The sequence below is a fragment of the Gopherus flavomarginatus genome, chromosome 9 (assembly GCF_025201925.1).
Source record: "Gopherus flavomarginatus isolate rGopFla2 chromosome 9, rGopFla2.mat.asm, whole genome shotgun sequence".
Taxonomy (NCBI): Eukaryota; Metazoa; Chordata; order Testudines; family Testudinidae; genus Gopherus; species Gopherus flavomarginatus.
Window position 1 is genome coordinate 23,521,436 of NC_066625.1, and position 25,449 is coordinate 23,546,884.

Genomic DNA, 25,449 nt, shown 5'->3' on the forward strand with positions numbered 1-25,449 from the left:
CCCTTAATGTGTTATTTAGAAGTGTAGTTCCTTTTAGAAAAGTGACCATTTAACATATGCCATTGTGGTGATCCATTATTTCCACCTCAAACACATTTAATTTTTTACCAAACCAGATTTTTTCCAGCTGTGACTCCTATAAATTCAATGCTAAGACTTAAGATTTCAGATGATCTCTTTCATTTTCACACATTAATTGTAATTAATGTTCTGCAGTCCACCTTAGGCAGTAACATTTATGCAATCCTAATGCTTTCAAACTGCATGCTTAGATACACCGATCCTACCCTGCTTCCTTTAATAAGTTTGCATAGGTCTAACTGATTAAGTTTCGAACACTACTGTTGACAGTGAACAAGAAGAAATAGAATCCAGTTCATTCCTCATTACTGTTCTGGCCCTGCAGTGTTAACAGGAGTAAAAAGCAATAATATCTTGTCAGCAGGTATGACTGACTACACAGATGGAACATATATAGAGTAAGAATGCATGAAAATGTCAGTTTTTCAAATTAGACTTGCACTTAGACTTGCCAAAAGCCTCTATATGCCCTATAGTGATTATTTCCATAGCAGGTTGAGATAGTACTTGCACTGGGTTTTTTCCTCCCAGAGAATGGGGGCGATATAGGTTTGTTTAAACTTGCTTATGATCTACAATCCACTGTGCTATTCAGTGAGCTATGAAACAAGGAAGGGACAATTTAGCCATCTCCACAGCATTTCTCAAATTGGAACTTATGAGTGTTTTGATTTTCCACAATTCCATTGTGGGAGCTTATGGAACAGGAACTAAAGTATTTTTTAAATCAGCAGTTCATTTTGTTTACTGAGAAACAACTCAGCTTTAAGCATTTATTGCTTGGAGCCATTAATACATATTTTGTAACAGGAAGAAAAAGTAAAGCACTACTATCCCTTAAGTCCAAACAGCCCTTCAGATGTTATAAAACCACTGCTGACCTATATTTCCTTGAAGTATATGCTTCGGTGTATTTATCTGATATCCAAACTAAACAGAATTTTACAAGTACTGTAGAAAGTTACCTTGAAAGTGCTGTTAAGACAGTGGGTGGTGATGAGAATGAAGGTCTGGGGTATCGCAAGTCCCTTGGTCAAGTGGCCCCAAATTTGGATTAGTAGCAGAACCATATCATCATAAGGCATACCAAATTACAAGACAATCCAAGTAATCACGTAGATTTTAGAGCACTTGGAAGAGTTGAACTTTAAATAGAAAGCTGGTCTTAAAGCACAGCAGAGCTGTCGCTTTGCTGCAGTGCTCAGTGAATAATTACAGGCACGCCCAGACCGGGGGAGGGGGGATAAGAGGGGCAATTTGCCCTAGGACCCATAGGGACTCCCGTGAGAGTTTTTGGGGCCCCTGGAGCGGGGTCCTTCACTCGCTCTGGAGGCCCCGGAAAACTCTCATGGGGCCCGGGCCCCCGTAACTTCTTCCGCTCCGGGTCTTTGGCAGCAATTCGGCGGCACCCTCCCCCCATAATCGTCTGGGCAGCCCTAGATAATTAGTAAAGTGGGTGGTGATCAGGTTGATGGTCTGGAGTATCCCAGGAGTCCCATAGTCCAAGTCAAACAGATCAGGAGTACTGCGTGCTCAAAACCCCCACTGAAGTCAGGGGGACCTACAGATGGTCAGCACCTCAGACAAATCAAGTCACTAGTCAATGATTTAGGTAAACAGATCCCTTTTCCCAGTGCGAAGGAAAAGACTACAAAACTATCCTTGTCCACAAATCACCTGCCATCCCTAAGAAAAATATTAGTGAACCAAAGTAGTATTATGAACAAGGCTTCATTTATCCCAGCTGTGCTATGGTTTTATCTTCTCCAACCTGGCCCCCTAAAGGGGGACAGATGTCATCACCTTCCCTTAATTTTAAAAAGTTTTATTAGAGACTTAGTACCTAAATCCTCGATTCCACTCCCCATTCTCTGCAATCTTTCATTAATGGAAGGCTTTCAGACTGTCACATACAATATCTAATCAGATTAGAGTTTAGAAATTGACATTCAATCTGCAGTCTCCTATTCTCATATTTTATGCATATTTCAGAGCTGAATAGCTGATTTGGTAGGATTCTTATTAATGGCAGGTATGTCTGTGGGAGCTGTGGTTTATCTCAATTTGAATTGCTTTATGTTGTAATTTTTAATTCTGAAGTGAAAGATCTCACCCAACTCTAAAGGCCCAATAGGTGCTTTGGTTATCCTGGAACACGGGAATCCTTCAAATTAAAACGTGTCTTTTTCTGATTTACAAGTTACAATAGAACATTACAGAGTTCACAGATTCCGGACACTGAGTAGGAATAAAGCTACCTTGATCATCTAGCCCAGCCCCTGCCAGTGCTAGAATCACAATAGTCCTTGCTGGCATTGGAATCCATGAATGTTTTCAGTGTCTGTGCAGCGTCCAGTTTCAATGACTGAAGTGATGAGATTTCCACCACATACACAGATTACAACAGCTAATAACTGGAATATCATTTTACAGTTTATTTGGCCTAAATTATCCTTTTCTTAATTTCCTATTTGTTCTAGATCATGTCCCTTTGTACACCTGTAGAGAGGTTAGCTGGGGCTCGTCTCTCTCTCCAGGGCGGCGGGGAACCACACCACCTCACTAAACTCAGATGTCTTGTGGGGAATTGGTTCGGCCGCGGGAGTCTTCCTCTGCAGCCTTTGTGGGAGCAGAAATAAACACAGTAAGTCCAGGCCCTAGGTCAGAGCGGGGCGATGGTGAGTCAGGCGCCCAGGCAGGGGCTGAGCAACAATTGTATATAATAGTAAGCCCAAGTCCTTGGCTCTGAAGGGCCTGGGAGAGGGGGAGACTGCCACTCGCGAGTTGGGTTGCAGGGGAGACACCAACCCTCCCACTCCACTGCATTCCAGCCCAGGGCCCTAGCAGTGGCAGAAGACCTGCTGCTGAGTCAGGCGGGATCCAGGCCGCAACACACTGACATGGGCTCTGGCAGTGCTGCAGCCAGACAAGGGTCGGCTGCTCCTGGGCTACTTCCAGACTTCCCTCTTGAGGTAACTGGGTCCTGGTGGTGTCCTCAGGGGAGTCCAGCACCATGGGTTCCTCAGGATAGCTGACGAGGGGTAGACTCGGCAACTCCTCCTGGTAGCTGGCGAAGGGCAGGCTCAGCTGGGCCAGTCCTTGGGTTTGCTGCAGGCCATGGGCATTTCCCAAATGTGAGCTAGGCCGGAGGCATCTGGCCTCCCTGGTGGCTGCTCTCTCAGTGAGCTCTGGGGGTGGGCCTTTATACTTCCAGTGCACGCCTGACCCCCTGGAGGGGTGGGCTCAGAGCTCCCTGGCTCCACCCACTCAGGTGTCCAGATGGACTCATTTCTCTCCGGGGCGGCGGGGAACCACACCGCCTCACTACAATACCACAGACAATTGCCTTGCCCTCTTCATTTATTTAATGCAAATCTAATAAGACTGAAAACATTTTCTTCACAGAATTTCGAAAGGTATCATTCATGTAGAGCTGAAATAATTTTTTGTTCAGATTACCTTGCTTTGCTTTCCAGCATCTCCTCAACTCATGTATAGAACTCTTAGCTAAAATCTTGATAAAAGAATCTTAATCTGGAGTGGTACAGGGAATTTTTGTTCAGATTCTGAAATGATAAAGGGGCCATGACCAGCAATGCACAGCTAATATTCTTCAGAGGCTTTCCACAAGCTCTTCTCATTAGTCTGTTCTAAGCCCCATGTACAAGGGGTACAATGCTGAAGAGGATGAGAGGACAGAGAAATCTATTGTTTTCTTATTTAAAGAAAAGTCCCTCTAAATCATTAGTAAGTAGGAAGGTGGCACCACTTGGTAAAACAGATTAAAGGGTGTTATGTTGGAAAAATTTAAGATTCCTTCCTGTAAGATATACTGAATATATAGCTCAGTGTTCAACTGGTATAATCTGAAATTAGGAGGCTGATGAACAAATTAAGTGATACTTCCGTTGGGAAATATTCCACAAGGAAATGTTTATAAAGTAAATTCCCCTTTGGAGATGTCGGGTCCTCTCCACAAAAGAATTTGCTCTTCAAAAGCACTATTATGAGCTCCAAGGATACAACATTTCTGGCAGGAATGATTTAGCAGGATCCAGGAAAGTGATGAACATGATAGCCACGGAAAGGATCTCAAAGTTCTCTGCAGTTTGGTGAAGAAATTTTAATATACTCCCAGAAACCCCTCCTAGCACATTAGTGGCCACAACTCGTGACGATTGAGTAACATTTCCCCAGAATTATTTTGTTCTTGTTCCTCGCTGTGTTGAGAAAAACCTTTGAATATGTATTTGCCTAATACACGTCATAAACACAATAATAAGAGTTGTCATTATAGTACATTGCATCCTTGTCACATTTCAGTACTCCTTCATTTACCTTTTCTTTCAAACCACCATTGCCACACACACTGTTTACGCAACTTTAATGTTGCTCCATAAAACTGTAAGAGCAAGTTGGAGCAGAAGACTTATTTAGATAAGGTAATTATATAATTTACATAATCTATGTACATATTATGTGACACAAATAGTCTCAATTGCTCTTTTTAAAGTTGCCTCCTAATTGTGCTTGAAAATTCAAGATGTCATCTAAAATTAGGTCTTCACAACTGCAGGGGCTAAAGAACCTCTTCAAAAGGTGAACAGTGTAACTCATGCAGTGAAATCTGCAGACTGCTTGAAATAGTAGCTCTGAGAAGTGTGTGTATATATATATTTATATTGCCTAATCATGATCATTCAAATGCCTGATGCAGAGTACATGGGCACTTGACACGTTGCTATTCAGGGGAGGTGGAGGGTTCTGGAGGGCCAGGAGATGAACAAGGGCATGAAGGGACAAAAGACCTACTTCAGTACAAATTAGGAACTTAACTTTCATTCACTTTCAGTTTAAGAGGGAGAAGTGGACAAAGGACCTAGAACTTCTGACCAGACTATTATCCCAGCACTTGTCCAGGTCTCTTAAACTGCACAAGGTAGAGCTCTTCAGCCCTCTATGCCCCTTTGATATATATGATCAGAATAGCAGAGGATCAGGAGAGAGCAGTGGTTCTTGCTAACATTCTACCCAGGATATAGGCCCTGACTACAGATACAGCCATATTTAGGTACCAGTGCAGAGAGGAGTTCAAAAACATATCAGTCCAGCCCTAGCCTTCTATTTTCTGTATATTAACCTTAAATGAACTCCTGAGCTAATACATTCTGTGCCAAGCAAAATTTCATGGAAGCTACTCTGGCAGCTTTTTTTGGTGTACTTAAACCAAAACAGATCTGATAAATCTAGTTTTTTCTGCTGATTATATCAAGCAATAAAGATTCCGCAATGAACCTTGTTGATAATTTTGCTTATTTGTGAGGCACAGGAGACATTAACTCCTTTACAATAGCTATATTAGCTGTGTAGCACTAAATGGTAGAGAACATGGAGTGGGTGGCATACAGTAGGTAGACATAATGAACTGAATTTTCCTGTACACCACTGCCTTTAGTTATTTTGGAAAAATATTTCTGGAATAGCTGAAGTATGTTAATTTAGACTATTTGACTGTTGTCAAAAAAATCTGTGCTGCAACACCACGCCATATTGCTTCATATTTTCTGCAGATTACTTACCTCTCAGTGTTATGCATAACACCTGGCTCTTCTAAGGAACTGTTCACTATTCTAGGAATATCTATACGAATTTGTGCCTATTTTATTCTGTGAATCCATGTCTGTGAAAGAAGAGGCAAGTCTTGTGTTCTCTAAAAATATAAAGAGAACTTTGCTGCCTCAACCAGCATACTTGTACTGAATATCAGTTTCTAACAACACTGAAACGTACAATAGAAAATGACTAGTACAGGGACAATATAACTCAACTGCAACTTGTCAGATAAATTTTAAAAGTGCCTGAGCTTTATTTCTAAACTTCCATTTCAGTCAGTCACTAAAGATGAGTGCTCACAGTTTCTACTGAAGTCAATGGAAGCTATGGGTGCTCCTTTCCTCCCCCAAAAAGTCAGATTAAACCATTAGCCTTATAACCCTAAGAGAAGCGTGCAATTCAGTAACGTTAACTTGGCCATAATGCACTTATTGTAGCATTTTTATACTTTGTTATATTTACTGCTTTTTGAAAAGACAAACCCCATTGTATCATTGACTATTGTAATGAACATCCATAAAACATTTAGAATGCACGCCATGGCCAAGTTAACTGCATGGAAGCAACTTTAATATTTTAAATTTCCTGTCTTGAATGTTTGATTTTGCACATTTAACACCATGTTAAATGTTAATTTTTTTTTCCATTTTTGCACATGCACACAATGAAACGTCTCCAGTCTCTACCAATTATAACTATTTATTAGGAATCCCTGACAATACTGTCAGCCATTTGCATTGATTATCTTGCCCTCATTGCAGAAGTACTCTTACTTGGGGAGATAATTTATGACAACAATCTTACTCAGTGAACCTACTCAGAGGAGCTTACTGTCCTTCAGAATCTTGGCATCTTTTCTGACCACACTTTTCCTATGGAAGTCTTGAGTCAGATGTGATAGGGAACAGTAACCTAGCAGCATAATCTGCATTGGTTACACCCTTACTGGTCCTGTGAAAACCTCTCACCAGCATATTAACAAGGGTTGATGGTTTCAATTCTCTGTTAGTTGCATCAATATCATCCAAAAGCTAGCAGGTTCTAGCTGGTGTTGTGATGCACATGCGTTACAAATGGGAAAAGTGGCTTTAATTTATTGCACGGCCAAACACTGCATACTTGTTTGGGGAAGAAGGTCACACATGGACCTCACTGATATCCAGCTACATACAGCTTTGACTCTGAGGTCCACTCTACCGCCTTGGCTTCCAGTCCTCGCAAACATCCTTCCTCCAACCATCAGTCAAGAGATGGTTATCTTGCACGGGTACAAGAAAGCTCTTGCTCATCCACCTCTAACTCATCCACCTCACACTTGCTTTAAGTCCCACCAACCATTCTGGGAAGCTGAAGCAGCTCTTCTGGGTAGGAGTTGGATAACAGAAGACACCTGGTGAGTGCAATAGGCAGGCTCTGAAGTAAACAACCTCCCACCAGTATGAATGCAGAGACCTCCAAACCCCTGAATACATTGTGAACAGATGCCCCATCTTTTCATTTGCAGGCGGTATTGCAAAGGTATTGCATTACCTTCTGGAAATGAAAAGATTGGGCACTTGTTCACTCTGCATCTCCTGAAGCCCTCAAATGGATTTCAAACCTATCTATCTATTAACTTATAAATGTTGCTATTTCCATACTAAAGAAGTAGTTCTCTGTTCACTAGCCCGATTTCACATAATAGTTGAGAAAAGCTTTTTATAATCTCTGTATCACAAGGAGCTCTTCAGAGTGAACAAGATATGTGAGTTTTAAAAGACACGTGACATTAAGTGACCCATACTCCCACAGCAGTAATACCCGACAGAGTGTGCACTAGAAGACCTAGTATACTACTTTGGTACTTGAAGACGGTACCTTTGGCATCTTGTTCACAACACAACTAAGGCATGTACCAAGAAGCTACTTATGCATCTCATGTTATGACATATTGCTTAACTAAACAACTCTTCCTAGAGACTCATCCTGGAGTGTATCTGTTCTCAGAAGCTTTCTATCTCTACATTTGATTTTAGCTCAATTTTTTCTATCTACTGTTCCCAGTGACACAGTGAGCTTTGAATCATTTGGAATAGGAGGCCAAACACTTGGACTTGTCACCAAGCAATTTTAACATATTTTAAAAGTTGTACCAATAGCCATTTGACACACATTTCTACTGCATTATAAAAAAACAAAAACAAAAAACAAAACTAATTTAGGACCATATGGTACTATTATAAGCTATATAAAAAGCATTCGTATAAGTATCAGATATCACTAATTATTCAGGTATCCAGCACATATCCATCTGCACAAGCACCTTCACATCACAAGTTGGAGGTGGAGAGACTTATCAGGTTAGCTTGTGCTTCTCTGCCACTTGCAAGAGCATTTTCTACAATATATTTACTAATGCTTGGGCTAATCAGCCTCGAACTTGTAAACCAGCTTTTAGAAACTGAGCTTTGAAAAGCTTTGCATTTTTAGAAACTGAGCTTTGAAAGGCTTGGATCTTACTTATCTTAAGCTCACACCACAGAACATAAGCATTAAAATGTGCAGTCATCTTTTCCTTAGAATCAGTGTTTTTGGGTAACCACACCTTGCTGAACTAGTCATTTTGTACTACTGATGAAACTACCACAACTTGATTAGTAACATTTTGAGTGTTTCTAAGAAGTTTCAAGGTTGTAATTCTAAGAAAATTTTCAATAGACCTATTTATAATCTGAAAACAAGACAGATGGCAAAATACCAACCATCAGATATATCTTATTTAAGGAGACAAACTGACCTAGGTTCAGAGAAACAACTTACTTGTATTTAACATCTGAAAATAGAATGGTTTCACTTCTTGATAGGTTACATATAATACAACAAGATAGTTTAAAAAGAATAACATTGAAAGAAAAAAAAAACTTTTCTGGTAAGGGTTGAGGTTTTGCTCAAAAAGTTCAAGAGGCAAAGGCTGTGCCACATGTTTCACATATTTGATTGACGTGGAGCAGCAGCTTGCTTCATCAGAAGTTCTGTCTTACCTGGGACTTTGTCAACAGATGCAAAAACAGATCGCTGTACAGCAGGGTCACAGCTGCCACGCCGTGACTGGTCGTAAAATCTAAATGGCAGGTGCTGTGCTGCAGAGCTGTGTCCAAAACCCATCACTTCAGTTGAAGGCTGGACGGGAAGATCCAGGAGAGCTACATTTAAACAAATTGATTTTTTCTTAATAAAAAAATCTCTAAAAAAGGAGATCTAATGTGATAATTACATTGCCAACTTGCCCAGAACCTTGGGACAAACCTAGTTTAGATCAATCTACATAGCTTGCTCATACTTGCATCTTCTGAATAAAAATAGCTTGCTGCTTGTTTTGCCCTGTAATTATAGGGGGAAAAAGGCAACAAGTGGTTGCAAACCGCACTCCCTTTCATGTACATACATGGAAACCCCAATATTTATTAAAGGAGGAAACAGGCCTTTTGCTGTACTTCTCCATTACATAAACGTGATGGTAGCAAGCCGTTTCAAAAATTTGTATCGTAGTAAAAAATATCCATCAACAAGGTCATTCATTAGTTATGTTTGTATATGCCAGCAGGCCAAGCCATTTGGAGACAGGTAATATGCTTTATTTAGGTAAGCAAGTATCTGCAGTTTGCATGACCATCCACACTATTTTAGGTCAATTTCTATGTAAGATCTTAATTCCAAACTTACTCTTAATTAATTTAGATACCAGAAATCAAGACGAGCAAAGAATTGGACTGCACAATTATAATTCACAGGACCAAAGCATAAGTATATTTCACATTGCATTGAAACATTAGAAACTGATTTTAAAAAACTCTAGACTGAATAATTCTCAGTTGAAGTTGAGTCACTAATTTTAATACCACTCCAGATTTTCTTTATAGATTCTGTTTCACGTTAGCAGATATTCCAGACAGTGATTGATGCTCTCCAATAATCAAATAACTAAGATGTTCAGTCTCCTTTCTCACCTGTATATTCCATCCTCTTCCATTCACTCAACCCTAACAGATTCACTCAGCTGATTAGTTCCAATTCTCACCATGTGCTGCATTGATTTAGGCCTTAGCTATCATACATTCAATCCCTACCTGATGGATAACCACCTACATAGATAACCCTCCCTCCTACATCTCTTAACACATAAAAGTTCAGAAATTTTAACCGCTGACATTCTATTCTATGTAGCTTCTCACACTGCCCTTATCAGCACAGTATCTGAGTACTTTCCATTAGTGAATTGAGCAACACTAACATGTGGTTCATTCACAATCTCTCCTCTCCTCCAGGCTGGGGCAGACATCACATATGACTATGCATTTTGCTATAACAGGAAGATATTGTTAAGATCTATTGTTTAGAAACTGGACACTGGTTTCAAGATTCCTCTCCTGGGATGCAGTATTTCAGATGCTTTAGAGGACACACAAGAGCAGATCTTACACTGAATTGTCATGAGACATGTTTCCCACTTCAAAGAGAAACATTTTAAGACATCTGCTTACCCGCAATTCTCTGCATTTTCATACGTCGAGCTTGGATACGGCCCTTTGCCAAACGCTGCTTCGCAATGATACAGCGAATGTGATCAGAAAAAATAAACGTGGCTTGAAGAATGGGGAAGGGCTTAGAATGCGGACTAGATGCAGGTTTGTGAATTATTATATTCAGAGCTCTGCTGTCATCTTCTACTCCAGTTACCTGCATATCCTATAAAGAAATGGAATACAATTAGCAGCGAAAGAAATTGAGTTGCTCATTGTGAATATTTTAAATTAGATATGAACAATACATCATTATAAGAAGTCAGAGAGATGAGGTACTGGTTTAAACACAGATACACGCAATGTTACAGTATATTGTGATGTAAACCCAACAGGGCTATGTCAGGCAAAAATTCAGTTAAGTGGTTTGACTGTGAAAGTGATTCTCGCTCTAAATTTTCTAGAAACCTGACTGTTGAGCTTGGCATAACATAATAAACAGATACTACTACTGCTCAGCAACTCATTTATATATGTTTACATTCTGATGTAGCTGGAATACCAAGTAATTTGAATTAGGTACCAAAGCATTTGGACTAAATGAAGAATTATTATAAACTAGACTGAAAGATGCAGATATCCCATTTTTCTCAGGTAACAATTCAAAGGACTAGATTCCAGAATTATCTATACTTGCTTTCTTCATTGTAACATTCTATGTCAGTGGTCTCCAACCTTTTTATGCACACCATCACTTTTTGAATTTAAGTGCAACCCAGGATCTACCCCACCCCTTCCACGAGGCCCCATGCTGCTCACTCCATCCCCTCTCCCTCTATTGCTTGCTCTCCCCCACCCTCACTCACTTTGACAGAGCTGGGGCAGGGGGTTGGGGTGCAGGAGGGGGTGTGGGCTCTGGGCTGGGGCTGAGCGGTTCGGAGTGTGGGAGGGGGCTCCAGGCTGAGCCTGTGGGAGGGGTGCAGGAGGGAGTGAGGGGTGCAAGCTCTGGGAGGGAGTTTGGGTGTGGGAGGGGGTTCATGGCTGGGGCAGAGGGCTGAGTTGTGGGAGGGGGTTTGGGGAACAGGAGGAGACATGGGGTACTGGCTCTGGGAGAGGGCTCAGGACTGGGGCAAGGGGTTGGGGTGCAGGAGAGGTTTGGGGTGCAGGAGGGGGTTTGAGAGTGGCTTGGGAAGAGGGATTAGGGCTTGGGAAGGCAGCTTGAGGTGCAAGAGAGGGATTGGGGTGCTGGCTCTGGGAGGAGGTTCAGGTGTTGGGGTGCGGGCTCCCGCCAGGCAGCACTTACTTCAGGCAGCTTCTGGTCGGTGGCGCAGCAGGGTTAAGGCAGGCTCCCTGCCTGCCCCAGCCCCACACCACTCCTGGAAGTGGCCATCATGCCCCTTCAGCCCCTGGGGGAGGGGTGCATGTGGCTCCATGCACTGCCCTTCTCTGCACGCATCACCCCTGAAACTCCCATTAGCTGCAGTTCCCCGTTCCCGGACAATGGGAGCTGCAGGCGCACTGCCTGCAGCAGGGGCGGCTCTAGGTATTTTGCCGCCCCAAGCACGGCAGGCAGGCTGCCTTCGGCGGCTTGTCTGCGGGAGGTCCCTGGTCCCACGGATTTGGCTGCTTGCCTGCAGGAGGTCCGCCGAAGCCGCGGGACCAGTGGACCCTCCGCAGGCATGGTGCCCAAGGCAACCTGCCTGCCACACTCGTGGCGACCGACAGAGAGCCCCCCGTGGCTTGCCGCCCCAGGCATGCACTTGGCGTGCTGGTGCCTGGAGCCGCCCCTAGCTTGCAGGCAGGAGCAGCGCGCAGAGACCCTTGCCCTCCACCCTCTCCCCCAGGGATGTGCTGGCTACTTCCGGGAGCAGTGTGTGGCCAGGACAGGCAGGGAGCCTGTATTAGCCATGTTGCGCTGCTGGACTTTTAGTGACTGGAAATCACTACTGACTGGCAGAGGCTCCAGGATCAATCAGTCAATCACTATTTGTCAGTTGGTGACCACTGTTCTAGGCAATTTTGTAGAATAAAAGATTTCATAATATTCCACAACAAATCCTAATAAACAGTAAATAAAATCTTCCAGAGGGACACCCCGACCCAGTATATATCCCAATGTATTGTGTGCTTGTATGCATGTGCAAACACACACACACACACACACTTCAGGGTACATTTTAGTTTTTATTTTCTTTGTTAAGTGTACTAAATATAGCAGATACTGGAATTCATGTTTAAGTATTTCAGAGTTTAAAAACACGGTTTAATGTGTTATGAGAAGCCATCTCTTTCTTTTTCTTCACTAGTATTATAAGATCTGTTCCCCATTCCTCTGATTCAGAAGTGATTTAACTTTAAGCACGTGTTTAAGTGCTATTGACATCAGTGCTCTGATGAACAGAGATGCTTTCTTGAAGCAGGGCCTGTATGGGAAAATTACTTCTTTTGCAAGTGTCCTGCTAGTGAACTTTTAAAGAACTTCTTTGGAAAGCTGGAGACAGCATAAAGCAATTTAACAGAAGATAGAATTAGAAAGGATACTAAGTACACAGAAAATAGGGAGGTATGCTATTGATCTAAAACATACACTGGTAAAACCAACACTAAATTTGATTACGCAGTTTTTCAATTAGTAGAGTTTTCAGCTGGAAAACAAATCTTCAGGTTAACAGATATCTTACCTGCAAAAGGCCTGCAAATTTAACAACTCCCCAGCCCAGTCTGGCAACATCTGGCTCAACTAAACTCATCTGGTAAATATCCACAGCCAGAAATCTCTGGACCTGACCTCCATCTTTTGTAATCACTGTACAAGCAATTAAATCGCTGTTATCTAAAGAGAAAAAAAATAGTTAAGATAGGCAGCTATGACTGTTAACTTCTGCAATAGCTTATTTTGTTAGGAATTTCAATATTTTTCAAGGCATATGCTTTGCATTAGAAACCTAAGTTATCTTGACACATTTCAGATAGTCGTTTCCTCTTCACATTCAGAGTCATTTTATCATGCTCATTCACAATTAATTCCAGATATACATTGGATGAGGACTTATTTTGTCAAGAATGCTTTGAATACAAACAGTGTGTTATTTAACTGGTTCAGGGTTTTAGTTTACTAGGCTTTTTTTGTTACACTCATCATTTCAGGGCTGAACTTTAACTGGTTAGTGCTGATATATCCCTCTGAACTCAAAGCTATGAATTTATTTGTTTTTGCAATTCCTTGTTTGTATATCCAAGTACCCCTTCCAGTTTTCCTTCCACTCCTACCAGTTCCCAGGGTGAGAGACCACACCACTGGCATCAGTTGGTTGAATAGACTAGCCTGTAGAGCAGGGGTGGGCAAACTTTTTGGCCTGAGGGCCAATGCGGGGTATGAAAATGGTATAGCGGGCCCCTGAATGCTCAAGAAATTGGGGGAGGAGTGCATCTGGGGGTAAGTGGGCTCTGGGGTGGGGCCAGAAATGAGGAATTCAGGGTAAGGAGGGGGCTCCGGGCTGAGGATTGAGGTGCGGAGGGCTCCGGCTGTGGGGTGGGGCTGGAGATGAGGGGTTTGGGATGCAGGAGGGTGCTCCAGGCTATCACTGGTGGATTTGGAGGGTGGGAGGGGGATCAGGGCTGCGGCAGGCTGTTGGAGCACGGAGGGGAGGTGAGGAGTTTGGGGTACCGGAGGGGGCTCCAGGCTGGGATCGAAGGGTGCGGAGGGAGATCGGGGTGGGGCAGGGGATTGAGGTGTGTGGGAGGGGGCTCAGGAGTACAGGCTCCAGGCAGCGCTTACAATCAAGCCGCTCAGAAGAATGTCCCCCCTCCAGCTTCTATGTGGAGGCACAGCCAGGTGGCTCTGAGTGCGCTCCCCTGTCTGCAGGCGTTGCTCCTGCAGCTCCTGTTGGCCAGGAGCTGTGGCCAGTGGGAGCTCTGGGGGCGGAATCTGCAGACTAGGCAGCACGTAGAGCTCCCTGGCCACGCCTCCGCATACTACCTAGGAGCTGGAGGGGGAGTCATGCCACCTGCTTCCCGGGAGCCACGTGGAGAGGGGCTAGCCCTCAACCTTGCTCCCTGGCTGGAGCTGAGGGCGGATTAAAAGGTCTGACAAGCCGGATGTGGCTCACAGGCCATAGTTTGACCACCCCTGCTGTAAAGGTTAACTTTCCTCACTTTCTGGATGTGCTGTTTTCTTCTCCCATTCTGTAGTTTTTTGCTACTTTTCCCCCTAAACCTCATATTTTTTCAGATAATTCACAAATATGCTGAAATTGGTTTGATAAGGACAGGGTTTACAGTAACAAAAGAAAAGTGTCTTTCATCACAAAACACTGGTTTCTAATCTAGGTAGCTAAATTATTTTTATCAAAAGGGAGCCACATTGTCACTCCCAATTCAGTGTCTACACTTTGGTTTTTTTTGGCTCTTTGAAACTTTATGGCAATATCTTGACACAGATTCTCGTAGACTCACAGACTTTAAGGTCAGAAGGGACCATCGTGATCATCTAATCTGATCTCCTGCACATTGCAGACCACAGAACCTCACCCACCCCTCCCATAATAGATCCTTAAATTCTGATTGAGTTACTGAAGTCCTCAAATCATGATTTAAAGACCTGAAGTTACAGATAATCCATCATTTACAGTAGTTTAAACCTATCAGTGATCCATACGGCAGAGGAAGGTGAAATCCTCCAGGGTCTCTGCCAATTTGACCCAGGAGAAAATTCCTTCCTGATCCCAAATATGGCAATCACTGAGGTCACATGTACTTACATTTTGGACTAATTACAATTTGTTTCATTTTATTCATAAAAGTAAAGTTCAAAACTTTGTTAATAATATATTAGTGGCCCCATTCTAACATCTCAAGAAGCATCCTGCATTTCTTTAGTGTCCCTGCAACACATGCAACATGATTGCAACAACAAAACAAAAACAAAACAAAACAGGGGTGAGGATACTAACAAGCACAGTTTCATTCCATGGGCTGTCCAGAGAATCAGAACTACTAGACAAATGACTAGGAGAAAGATTACAGAGTACAGATGATTACTATGTAACTGTAGATGTCTGGTGTGAATAAGCATATTGAGCATACTGCCTAAAACCAAAACACCGCAACATGGAATTCACAAATCTAGACAAACGTCAAGCTTAAGGATAACATTTTTGTAAGCTTCCATGTCACTTTTGAAAATGTAATCTAGTGACTTAGGAGCTTTTGAAAAATTTACTCTAAAACAGTACTGCAATAATTGTTTAATATGAATTCCTTGGGGATGGCTATACAATAATTCCTGGTAAATGGGAGAAAATATTACAGTAAGTTTAAGCAGTTCCCACTAGTTCCAGCAGCTGAACTCCAAGATAACGGAGTACACACAAGTCAATTCATTCTCCCTCTGTCTCTGACTATTTCTGCATTTGAAGAGAAGTGAAATGGTCTCGTGGTTCTTTTCCACTAATATCTTGTCCCTCAATGTATGTTAGAGAACACCACCAGATCACAATATGTACAACATTTGGAAACTTGAACAATTAGAATGGTATGAGTGTTAGTCTTATTTTAAAAACTATAAAAATCTATTTTATTTTCACTTCTGACATGCATTAAGCCAACTATATGAAGTAGCTGAAAAATTAAAATGAGACAGATAATGTACTTATGGATGTGATCGTGTTTAAGTTGAAGCAATAGAACATATAACTGAAAAGCTCTCTATGCTCAAGGGAAGTACAACTAACCTATGTACCACCTGAAGTGTCTTCACTGCTACTAAGAAGTTGATTAGATACACAAAAGCTCAGAAGAATTAAACACCAAGTAAGCTCGGTATTAGAGACCGAGGTAAGATAATATGGAATGTCACTTGACGTTCCAGTTACATGAGACAAAGATAATTTCATAAAGTACACTCCCAGATGATTTTGGCACTTTTATTAGTGCTGTGAAATTGAGACAATATAGCTAAAATATAAAATAATTGATAACCTTAGTCTTAATCTAGTTACGTTGTATTTTTAGTTTCAAAGTAAACCAGAGGTATTACAGTGGTTTTATGCATAAAACAGTGTCTTATTCTTTTTCTTATAACTATTCAAGGTTCAAGATAATGGGCCAGATTTGATTAACGACTCAACCTTCTGGGCCAGTGCTCAACATTTCCAGATTGGTGACCCTTAATTTTAAGTAAAGAGTTCTCACAAGCCCTTTACGTATATTGTAAATAATAAAAAAATGTATCAGTTATAAGAAGCTAGGAACTGTAGCAAGGACAAGGATAAGAAGTATATTATGAACAAACAGAATCCTAACAATGGTATTAGCCTCTTACTAGATTGAGATGATAAAACTGTTAATACCTCCCACCAAAAGATAAAAGCATTCAATAAATATTTCTGTTCTGTGCTCGGGAAAAAGGCTGGACAATGCATTCATATCATGATGAAATACTTTCCATTCCAGTAGTAACTCAGAAAGATCTGATACAGCAGCTATTAGACACTCTCAGATCAGCAGGTCCAGCTAACCTGCATCCAAGATTTTAAAACAACTAGCCAAGGAGCTCTCTGGACCACTACTGTTGATTTTCAATAATTTTTAGAACACTGGGGAAGTTCAGTCCAGAGAACTGGAAGCTAATGTGCCAATATTTAGAGAGAGAAAACTGGATAACCTGGGCAGTTACAGGCCAGTCTAACATTGACCCCAGGCAAAATAATGGAAAAGCTGATACTAGAATTGATTAAGAATTAAAAGCGGTACTATAATTAATGCTATTCAACATGAGCTTATGGAAAACAGATCTCATCAAGCTAATTGGAATTTTTTTAATATGAGATTAAAAAAGATTGGGTGATAAAGCTAATAGTGTTGATGTTGCATATGTAGACTTTGGTATGACATTTGACTTGGTACAGCAAAACATTTTGACTAAGAAACTAGAATTATACAAAATTAACATAGCACACATTAAATTGATTAACATTCACTAACATTTAAGTCTCAAATTGTAATTGTAAATGGGGGGAATCAAGCAGGTATGTTTCTTGGGGGCCCTGCAAAAATTAGTTCTTGGTCTTGTGGTATATAACATTTTTATCAGTGACCTGGAAGAAGACAATTGCAATGAAGTTGGCAGATGACACAAATTTTGGGGAAGTGGTAAACTGGGTACAACAAAACAGTATGTATTTTTATATTGGCATACATCTAGGAACAGAGTGCAGGGCATACTTATAGGACGAGGGATTCTATCCTGGAAAGAAAAAACCCTGAAAAAGACTTGGGTCAAAGGATAATCAGCTGTACATGAGCTCTCAGTAGCCAGAAGGGCTAATGTGATCCTTGGATGTACAAACAGGGGAATCTTGAGCAGGAGTAAGGAGGTTATGTTACCTCAACATAGGATGTTTTTCTAAAATATATTCTCTAGTTCAGACACAAGTTAATTCAAGGTAGTTCTATGACCTGTGTTATACAGGAGGTTAGTCTGCATGATAGCAATGGTCCCTTCTGGCTATGAATAATCTAGAATCTAAAGGAATATGTGGGTCTCCCTGTTTATCCTCTGCCTGCATAGGCCATGGGGAGAACAGGACTGCCTACATTGCCTCAACATGCTCATAATGCTTGCAGCTCTGCAGTAAGACAATGACTAATCAAATCTCACGGTTCAGGACTTCAGATGGTTATCTGCAAAGATCAGGAAGGATTTCCCTTTCCCATGAATGATTGGCCAGATATTTAGAAGGAAGGAGGGTGTTTGTCTTCCTCTGAAACATCAGATATTGCCCACCAGACATGGTATGCCAGGGCTGAGTTGCTTCAGAGAATCTTCTTTCACATACCTCACTGGTATGTATTGCTCATGTGCTTAGAGTCCAATTAATTACCAGATTCAGGGTGAGCAAGGAATTTTCCCCTAGGCCAGTTTGGTTGTGACCTTTGGAGTTTTTTGCCTTCCTCTATCACCTGGGGTGTAGAGAACTTGCTAGCATCTCACTCCTAGTTAATTCTCTGCCTTTTCAGGAATCTCGAACTTTGGTGGCATATCAGTCTCTCCTGCAGCGCATAACAGTTTAGGGTCCTGAGGATTGATATGATTTAATATAAAGACACTGGGCTCAATACAGGGGTACATAGATCTGACTACAAGAGATCTAACTAAATGATATAATAGTCTCTTCTGGCCTTAAAACTGAAATTTATTACATCCATGGATTTTCCTATCAATAAGCCTATATAAATTCGTGTATGTTTTGAGAGGCTGGCAGAATACTTGACCTTGATAGGAAAGAAAAAAAAGTGTATGGGACAGAGATTTTCATTGCTTTAGGTTGTAAAGAAATATTCAAGGCTTTGTGATGCTGATCAAATCGATTATTGGGATCTGGGGAGAAATGGGCCCTATGTCAAGAAAGTTGATTACTGAATACCCCTCCCCCCCGAGCTACCATCATGACTGACATGCTTGTTGGCAGTTTCAACTTTGACAGGACAGCATGGAGAAGCATGTACTGCTGTTGACAATGCTGTACATGTTCTAAATAAAATCTTTGTAAAAGGAGTGGAGTAGGCAGCCTGGAGAATGAAGTACGTCAGGAAGACACACACAAGTTAATAAATATGGTTTTGGAGCCCATATCAAGCTTCAGCAATAGGAGAATTGAACAGCATTTCTTTTTAATCTGGCCCTTAATATCTTATCACAGGCTTTGCATAAAACTCTGACAAAGTACTGATTTTTTAGAAAAATACTATCAAACTAAAATATGATTGTTTTCTCTTATCAGCCCCATCAGACATCCCCAAGCTAGGTTCTGTTATCTCCAAGGCTTGCTAGTCTCTGACATGTTGCCTCTCAGAATTTATCAAGAGTGGTAGATTCTCAAATCACCAACAGCCTATTTCATGGTATTTACATAGAGAAAGGAAGTTAGCAATATTTTCACCGAGATGCAAATACACTGGTACATTGTTGGTTTTGTTCTGAAACTGAAATTGGTCATCTCAGGAAAGCATTTAGAATACTTTTGTACTCTTACTCTTACCGCATGCTAAAAAGGATGCACTCTCCTGTTGAGGTTGAGCCAATAAGTGATGTTTAAATAAAAATTAGATTTCTTGAACAATTTATAAAATATGCTACTAGACCACATCACGTTCTTTGATTTGAAAGGAACAGAATGTTTGTAAGCTCCAAATTGCCACAGCCTGCTTAGCTCAGCCTTTCATAGTCAGATATTTCAATAACAGTCTACACTGAACTGGTGTTTAAATTTTCACACGGCTCCAATACCGACAGGGCAGCTTCACGAGGGTAGCAATAACTGAAGGTATCGTGCCAACATTTGTCTATAGTTGCTACTGTGACATCTAGAATTGATCAGAGTAAATTTTCACACGGCTGCAATACCGACAGGGCAGCTTCACGAGGGTAGCAATAACTGAAGGTATCATGCCAACATTTGTCTATAGTTGCTACTGTGACATCTAGAATTGATCAGAGTGAGATTAGAAAACATGGTGGTAGAGACACTTGTGCTCTCTCTATGCTAAAAGTCCCTCTATTGATACCATTGGTGGACCTGCTCCAGGAGTAATGCAACACAGACATTTTAAGAAAAAAATCTCACCATAGACAAGCTGTAACACATGAATCTCTCAGTGTTAACTGAGAAGGAGTTTACAAGAATATCCTGATTCTGGTACATACAATCTGGTTCGAAGACTATTAAGCCAGGGTCACATTGGTCATTAATGTCATAACATGTATGTACAGATACTATATAAGGAGACGTGGAGATATACTGAAAATATTTTGCTAAAGTTTGTATCAAAGCAGAGCTGATAAACTGGTTTTCTGCCAGATGTTTATTCACCTAGCTCTTGGTCAGCATGTAAAATAAATATTAGCAGCCAACAAAATGGAAGCCCTATTTACACAGGAAGTCAGAGGGACGTGACATCAACAGGGAAGAAGCGGGACTTGGGAAAAACAAGTGACAGTGATTTTTACTATCCCAGAGGGCAGATGAACTCTGGGGATACAAGAAGAAAGCAAGAGGACTCCCTTTTATCCCATGCCCGGAAAGGAAACGGACAGTATGTTTACATTCATGAAAATGTAATCTCTATCAGGCTTGACTGAAATGCTGCAAAGGGTATTGGGGAGAAACTTCTTTAGATGAAAGTTAGCCTGTTGTGTTATGATTTTCATTTACGTGTAACCCTGTTCCCATTATCCATTTGCATTATTTTTTGAATCTTTAGTCAAACTTATTGTTGTTTTCATGATAAATACATCTCAGTGCTGTTGTGTTATACAGAGCACTCATCCTGAGTTGAATCATTCAGCCTGGTGCATACCTTGTTCCCTTGGACATAACAGGTCTAGTATTTCTTGTGTATATAGTGGATAAGGAGCAGGACGCTAAAGAGGTGACATGCTTCCCTCAGGGAGCCCTGAACCACAAGCAACTGTGTTAACCCTCTTCCTCAACAAGAGAGCTTTGCTGGAGCTTAAACTATGTGATAGCTCCTGCCACACCAGTCTGTCCATCTCATCAGCAAACTCCTCCAGACTCGGCCAGTCTAAAACTTTCCTTGCAGGTAACATTCATTGAACCCGAGTTCCCCAGAGGTGTGTCTCTGCTGTGTCCAGTTCCTCTTACTGGACACTCACAGAAATTAACCAAGTCTGCTGTCTCCAAACAGACAGAATATAGACCAGCCCATTGGCTCAATAGAGGATGCACACCTTATATAATGGAAGGAGGGATAGCTCAGTGGTTTTAGCATTGGCCTGCTAAACTCAGGGTTTTGAGTTCAATCCCTGAGGGGACCATTTAGGGATCTGGGGCAAAAATCTGTCTGGGGATTGGTCCTGCTTTGAGCAGGCGGTTGGACTAGATGACCTCCTGAAGTGTCCCTTCCAACCCTGATATTCTATGATTCTATAACAACACTGAGATGGTTTATTGTAAAACTACAGATAAGTTCATTAATGAAGAGCATAAACATAAGTGATATTAAGCAAAAGAAAGACGACAAACATGGTTACACATGAAACAAAAATGACACTTTCTAATGTCTCAAACTAAACTTCAGCAAACTACAATCTTAGCCTAAGCAGCTTTCTCTCTTACATCAAACTCTCAGCATTTCTAGCCCCTGAGGCAGGAGGATCCACTGTTTACAGAATCTGAGGGTGCTGTTCCCCTCTTTGTCCTTTAAGTGATGTATAATTAAGTGGTTCTCTCCCCGCCTTTTTATAGTCTAGTAAACTTTTGAAATGTATTCCTTTGAAGTGCATACCACAGACAATTCTCCCCCACTGGTGTGCAGATGCCATGCTGTCCTCCTCATCGTCTGGCCAATCTGCTTTTTTGATTGGCTTAATCACTTGGTTTACCTAGCTATAAATATATTTTCATTGTCTTTTGCTTGAAACAGTTCCAGTGAATTAACTTGAGAATATTTTCATCTATGCTACAAACCGATCATAGAATGATCTGTCTGTATGTCAGAAACTCAAATGCATTTAGTTGAAAGAATTTCTAGGTTGAGCGATGTATTCCAGATCAAGTGCACTATTTACAATAATCACCAGCTCCAATGATACACCAGTTCTCGAACTAATGGAATTTGTCACATCCCAAGTGTTTAGTCGCCTGGGTGTAGTGAGCTGACAATTGCAGGTTAGCTTTTTGCAGACACTTTTTACTCAAGTTTTCTGGTCAAATTCCAACTTAGGTTATTATATTCTACCAAATTATATTTCTTTTCCAACTACTTACATTTCCCTTCCAGTTCCAACTGGATAGCTTCCTATCATAAACTGTTAGGGAGCAGTACTATGTGCCATTTAACACTTGCCAAATTTGACCCCATTTCACAGGTGAATGGAAATGATCCCTGTTTATCCTGCAGTTCGTATATCAGATATCTTTAAAATACGAAGATTGATACTATGTAAATCTAATAATAAAATACCCCACCAGAACTACCAGCCTTACTGGCAGCATCCACACTGAGGCCAGGAATCAAGTGAACATTAGAAAAAGGCATTCCTGAATATAGCTTATGTTTGTAGGGTAAAGCTTGCACAGCCACTAACCATGCTGTACATTCTCTGTGAAGAAACAGATACTCAGAATGTGGTGGTGTTCTAACACAGCAATTCTCAAACTGCTGTATGTGAACTGTTATTGGTACATAGACCATTTTATAGCACCAGAAAGAATTCGTTGCAATGACTCTGATTAGAATTACAAAAGGTGGTACCACACCAAGTACTTTGTGTTTTATATATGAGAGCCACTCATCTAATGCATTTAACAAATATTAACTGTTGGACTGGGGATTTGGTAGGTACAACTTGATATCCCCCTCCTCCTCTTTGTTTAATAGGATGTGAATAGATATATTACCTTTTTATGATGCATTTTATATCATTTTATTTTATCATTTTATCTCAGTGATGTGGATAGGCAAGCACTTTATATCTGTATGCCAGACAAGCACAGTAACTTGACAATAATTTTACATTTAAAAAAAACACTAGCCAAAACTTGCAATAGCAAGATAAACCCAAGCTAAACAAGAAATGGACGTTCTACAGAGAAATAAAACAAGAAACAGCAAGTAATGGCTCACATGGACAAGAGACTTGGGATTTGATGCAGATGTTTATACCCTTAACACCCACCAGCCTCTAAGGCTATGTCTACACTCGGAGCTAGATATGGGATTCCCCTGAACATATACACAAATGGGATTTGTGATTATGACAGTAATGAGCACATACTATCTACTGACTGCACATTTTTTCCCTCAAAGTGTTTCCAGAGGTTATATCTGCATTGTGAGGTAGGGATGTGATTCCTCTGTGCAGGTACAAATACTCGTGCTAGCTCTCATCAAGAGTGCCAGTATAAATAGCTGGGTAGCCACGGTAGCACTGGCAGCAGAGGCACAACTGAGCTGTGCAGAGTACAAACCCACCTGAAACTGGTGGTACAATCACTTGGCTATTATGTACTCATTACTGCCATAATGACAAATCCGAAAGGGACATAGCCTTCTTGAAGGCTGAACACCACCCTGGATTTCTCTCTAGCTAGATTCTTAAGATGTTTTGGCTGAATGTTAGGTCTATACCCATCACTGGCAATCTTATTGTGACACTGAAGCTTTTGGTGACCAAGTGATCACTGACCATGCAGTGGTATTCCTTGGAAAATGTACTTCATAGTTCACTGGTCTTTCATGTTGATAAATGCAAAGTAATGCACACTGGAAAACAATCGCAATTATATATATACAATGGTGGGGTCGAAATTAGCTGTTACCACTCAAGACAAAGGTCTTGAGTCTTTGTGGATAGTTCCCTGAAAACATCCACTCAATGTGCAGTGGCAATCAAAAAATCAAACAGAATGGTGGGCATCATTAAGAAAGGGATAGATAATGAGATAAAATATCATATTGCCTCTATAGAAATCCATGGTACACCCACATCTTGAATATTGCATAGAGATGTGGTTGCTCCATTTAAAAAAAAAAAAGATGTACTGGAATTGGATATAGTTCAGAAAGGGGCAACAAAAATGAGTAGAGATATAGAACAGAGAGATTAATAAGACTGGGACTTTTCAGCTTGGAAAAGAGATGACTAAGGGGGAATATGATAGAGGTCTATAAAATCATGACTGGAGTGAAGAAAGTAAAAAAGGAAGTGTTATTTACTCCTCCTTGCAACACAAGAACTAGGGGTCACCAAATGAAATCAATAGGCAGCAGATTTAAAACAAACAAAAGGAAGTATTTTTTCACACAATGCACAGTCAACCTGTGGAACTCTTTGCCAGAGGATGTTGCGAAGGGCAAGACTATAACAGAGTTCCAAAAAGAACTAGATAAACTCATGGAGGATAGGTCCATCAATGACTATTAGCCAGGATGGGCAGGGACTGTGTCCCTTACCTTTGTTTGCCAGAAGCTGGGAATGAGCGACAGGGGATGGAGCACTTGATGATTACCTGTTTTGTTCATTCCTTCTGGGGCACCTAGCATTGGCCACTGGCAGAAGACAGGATACTGGGTTAGATGGACCTTTTGTCTGACCAGTATGGCTTATATTCATGTTAATATATCAGTACCAAGAAAGTTGCCAAGATGGAGGTGGCAAGGTTTGACTATGACTATCCTCATTGTTGATCTTGTCCCAACACTTAATATGGAGCAGCTGATGAAGATGATGAGAATCAAATGTCAATCTGCCACTTGACTGCAATGGCCAGGGACTTATATTAATCTGAATACAGCTATTTTATTCAGATTAGCAAGACTGACGTTCACTGCTTCTTGCCCGAACAGATCAGCCATCAGTTACGGTGACCCAAACTGAGCCAATAAGGCAAAGGCATCAGCGTATTGGCGATCTTGAAGCAAAATATAGTGTTCAGATGAAGATCACAAACATCTGTCTCCTCAAAACTTATCAACCTATCAAAACTCAACAATGGTGACAGGACACAGCCTTGCTGAATTTTCATGGAAACCATGCCATGTATCTACCATTGCCTTGAACATAGCTTTCTCAGCTACACCCATATCGCAAGGACAAAGAGAAACTCTTGGGGGGCCATTCCAGAAGATGTCAGAAAAAGTGATTGCAGGTTATGCAGTTTCACCCAACTCCACATGTTGGAGCACACTGGAAGAAAGCCTGTAGGTTAGCACATTGAAGGCAAGATGGAAGAGGTAAGACACAGAGAGTTATAGGTAATAGGGCACTTGGTATTCAAAAGGGGAAATCTATTGGGTTTACAAAAGCATAAGAAGCGAAACTCAAACTGCCTTGTAAACAGCTGAGGGAGTCAAAGAAAGAGGCAGCAATCACCCCACCCACCACCACAGTCAAACTATTGCACACTGGAAAACTAATTGAAGAAAGCAGGAAGATCTTTGTATAAGAAAAATTCTGGAAGCATAAGTGAGCTGAAAACTCACAAGGCTTAAAAATAATATGGTTATAGTTTGAGCTTGTGTGCTTAAGGTCAATAGACAGTGCAACTATGGACTGAAACCTCTCCATCAGAAGATAAGCCGTTGTGGTTATGACAATGAGGTCTGCTGCTGAGAATGTTATATGCTGTGTTAGCTGTAACATTAATTTGTCTAAATTCAGTTTCTGGTCCAAACGAAGTAACTTCTGCCTGATAATGAGGATGCTGCTATGTATTTGGATGCTTGAGGCTCC

At 41.2% G+C, this 25,449-nt stretch overlaps 1 protein-coding gene across 9 annotated transcripts in view; it reads right to left on the reverse strand.

The window, feature by feature from the left end:
- The window catches only part of CLEC16A (C-type lectin domain containing 16A), a 177,988-nt gene that overhangs the window by 42,579 nt on the left and 109,960 nt on the right, over positions 1-25,449 (reverse strand). For all 9 annotated transcript variants that reach the window (XM_050966410.1, XM_050966413.1, XM_050966412.1 and 6 more), the window contains exons 19-21: positions 12,875-13,026; positions 10,215-10,419; positions 8,715-8,876 (exon numbers count right to left, since the gene is read on the reverse strand). In XM_050966410.1, the coding sequence (XP_050822367.1) occupies positions 8,715-8,876; positions 10,215-10,419; positions 12,875-13,026 (519 nt within the window). The remainder of the gene's footprint in view (positions 1-8,714; positions 8,877-10,214; positions 10,420-12,874; positions 13,027-25,449) is intronic.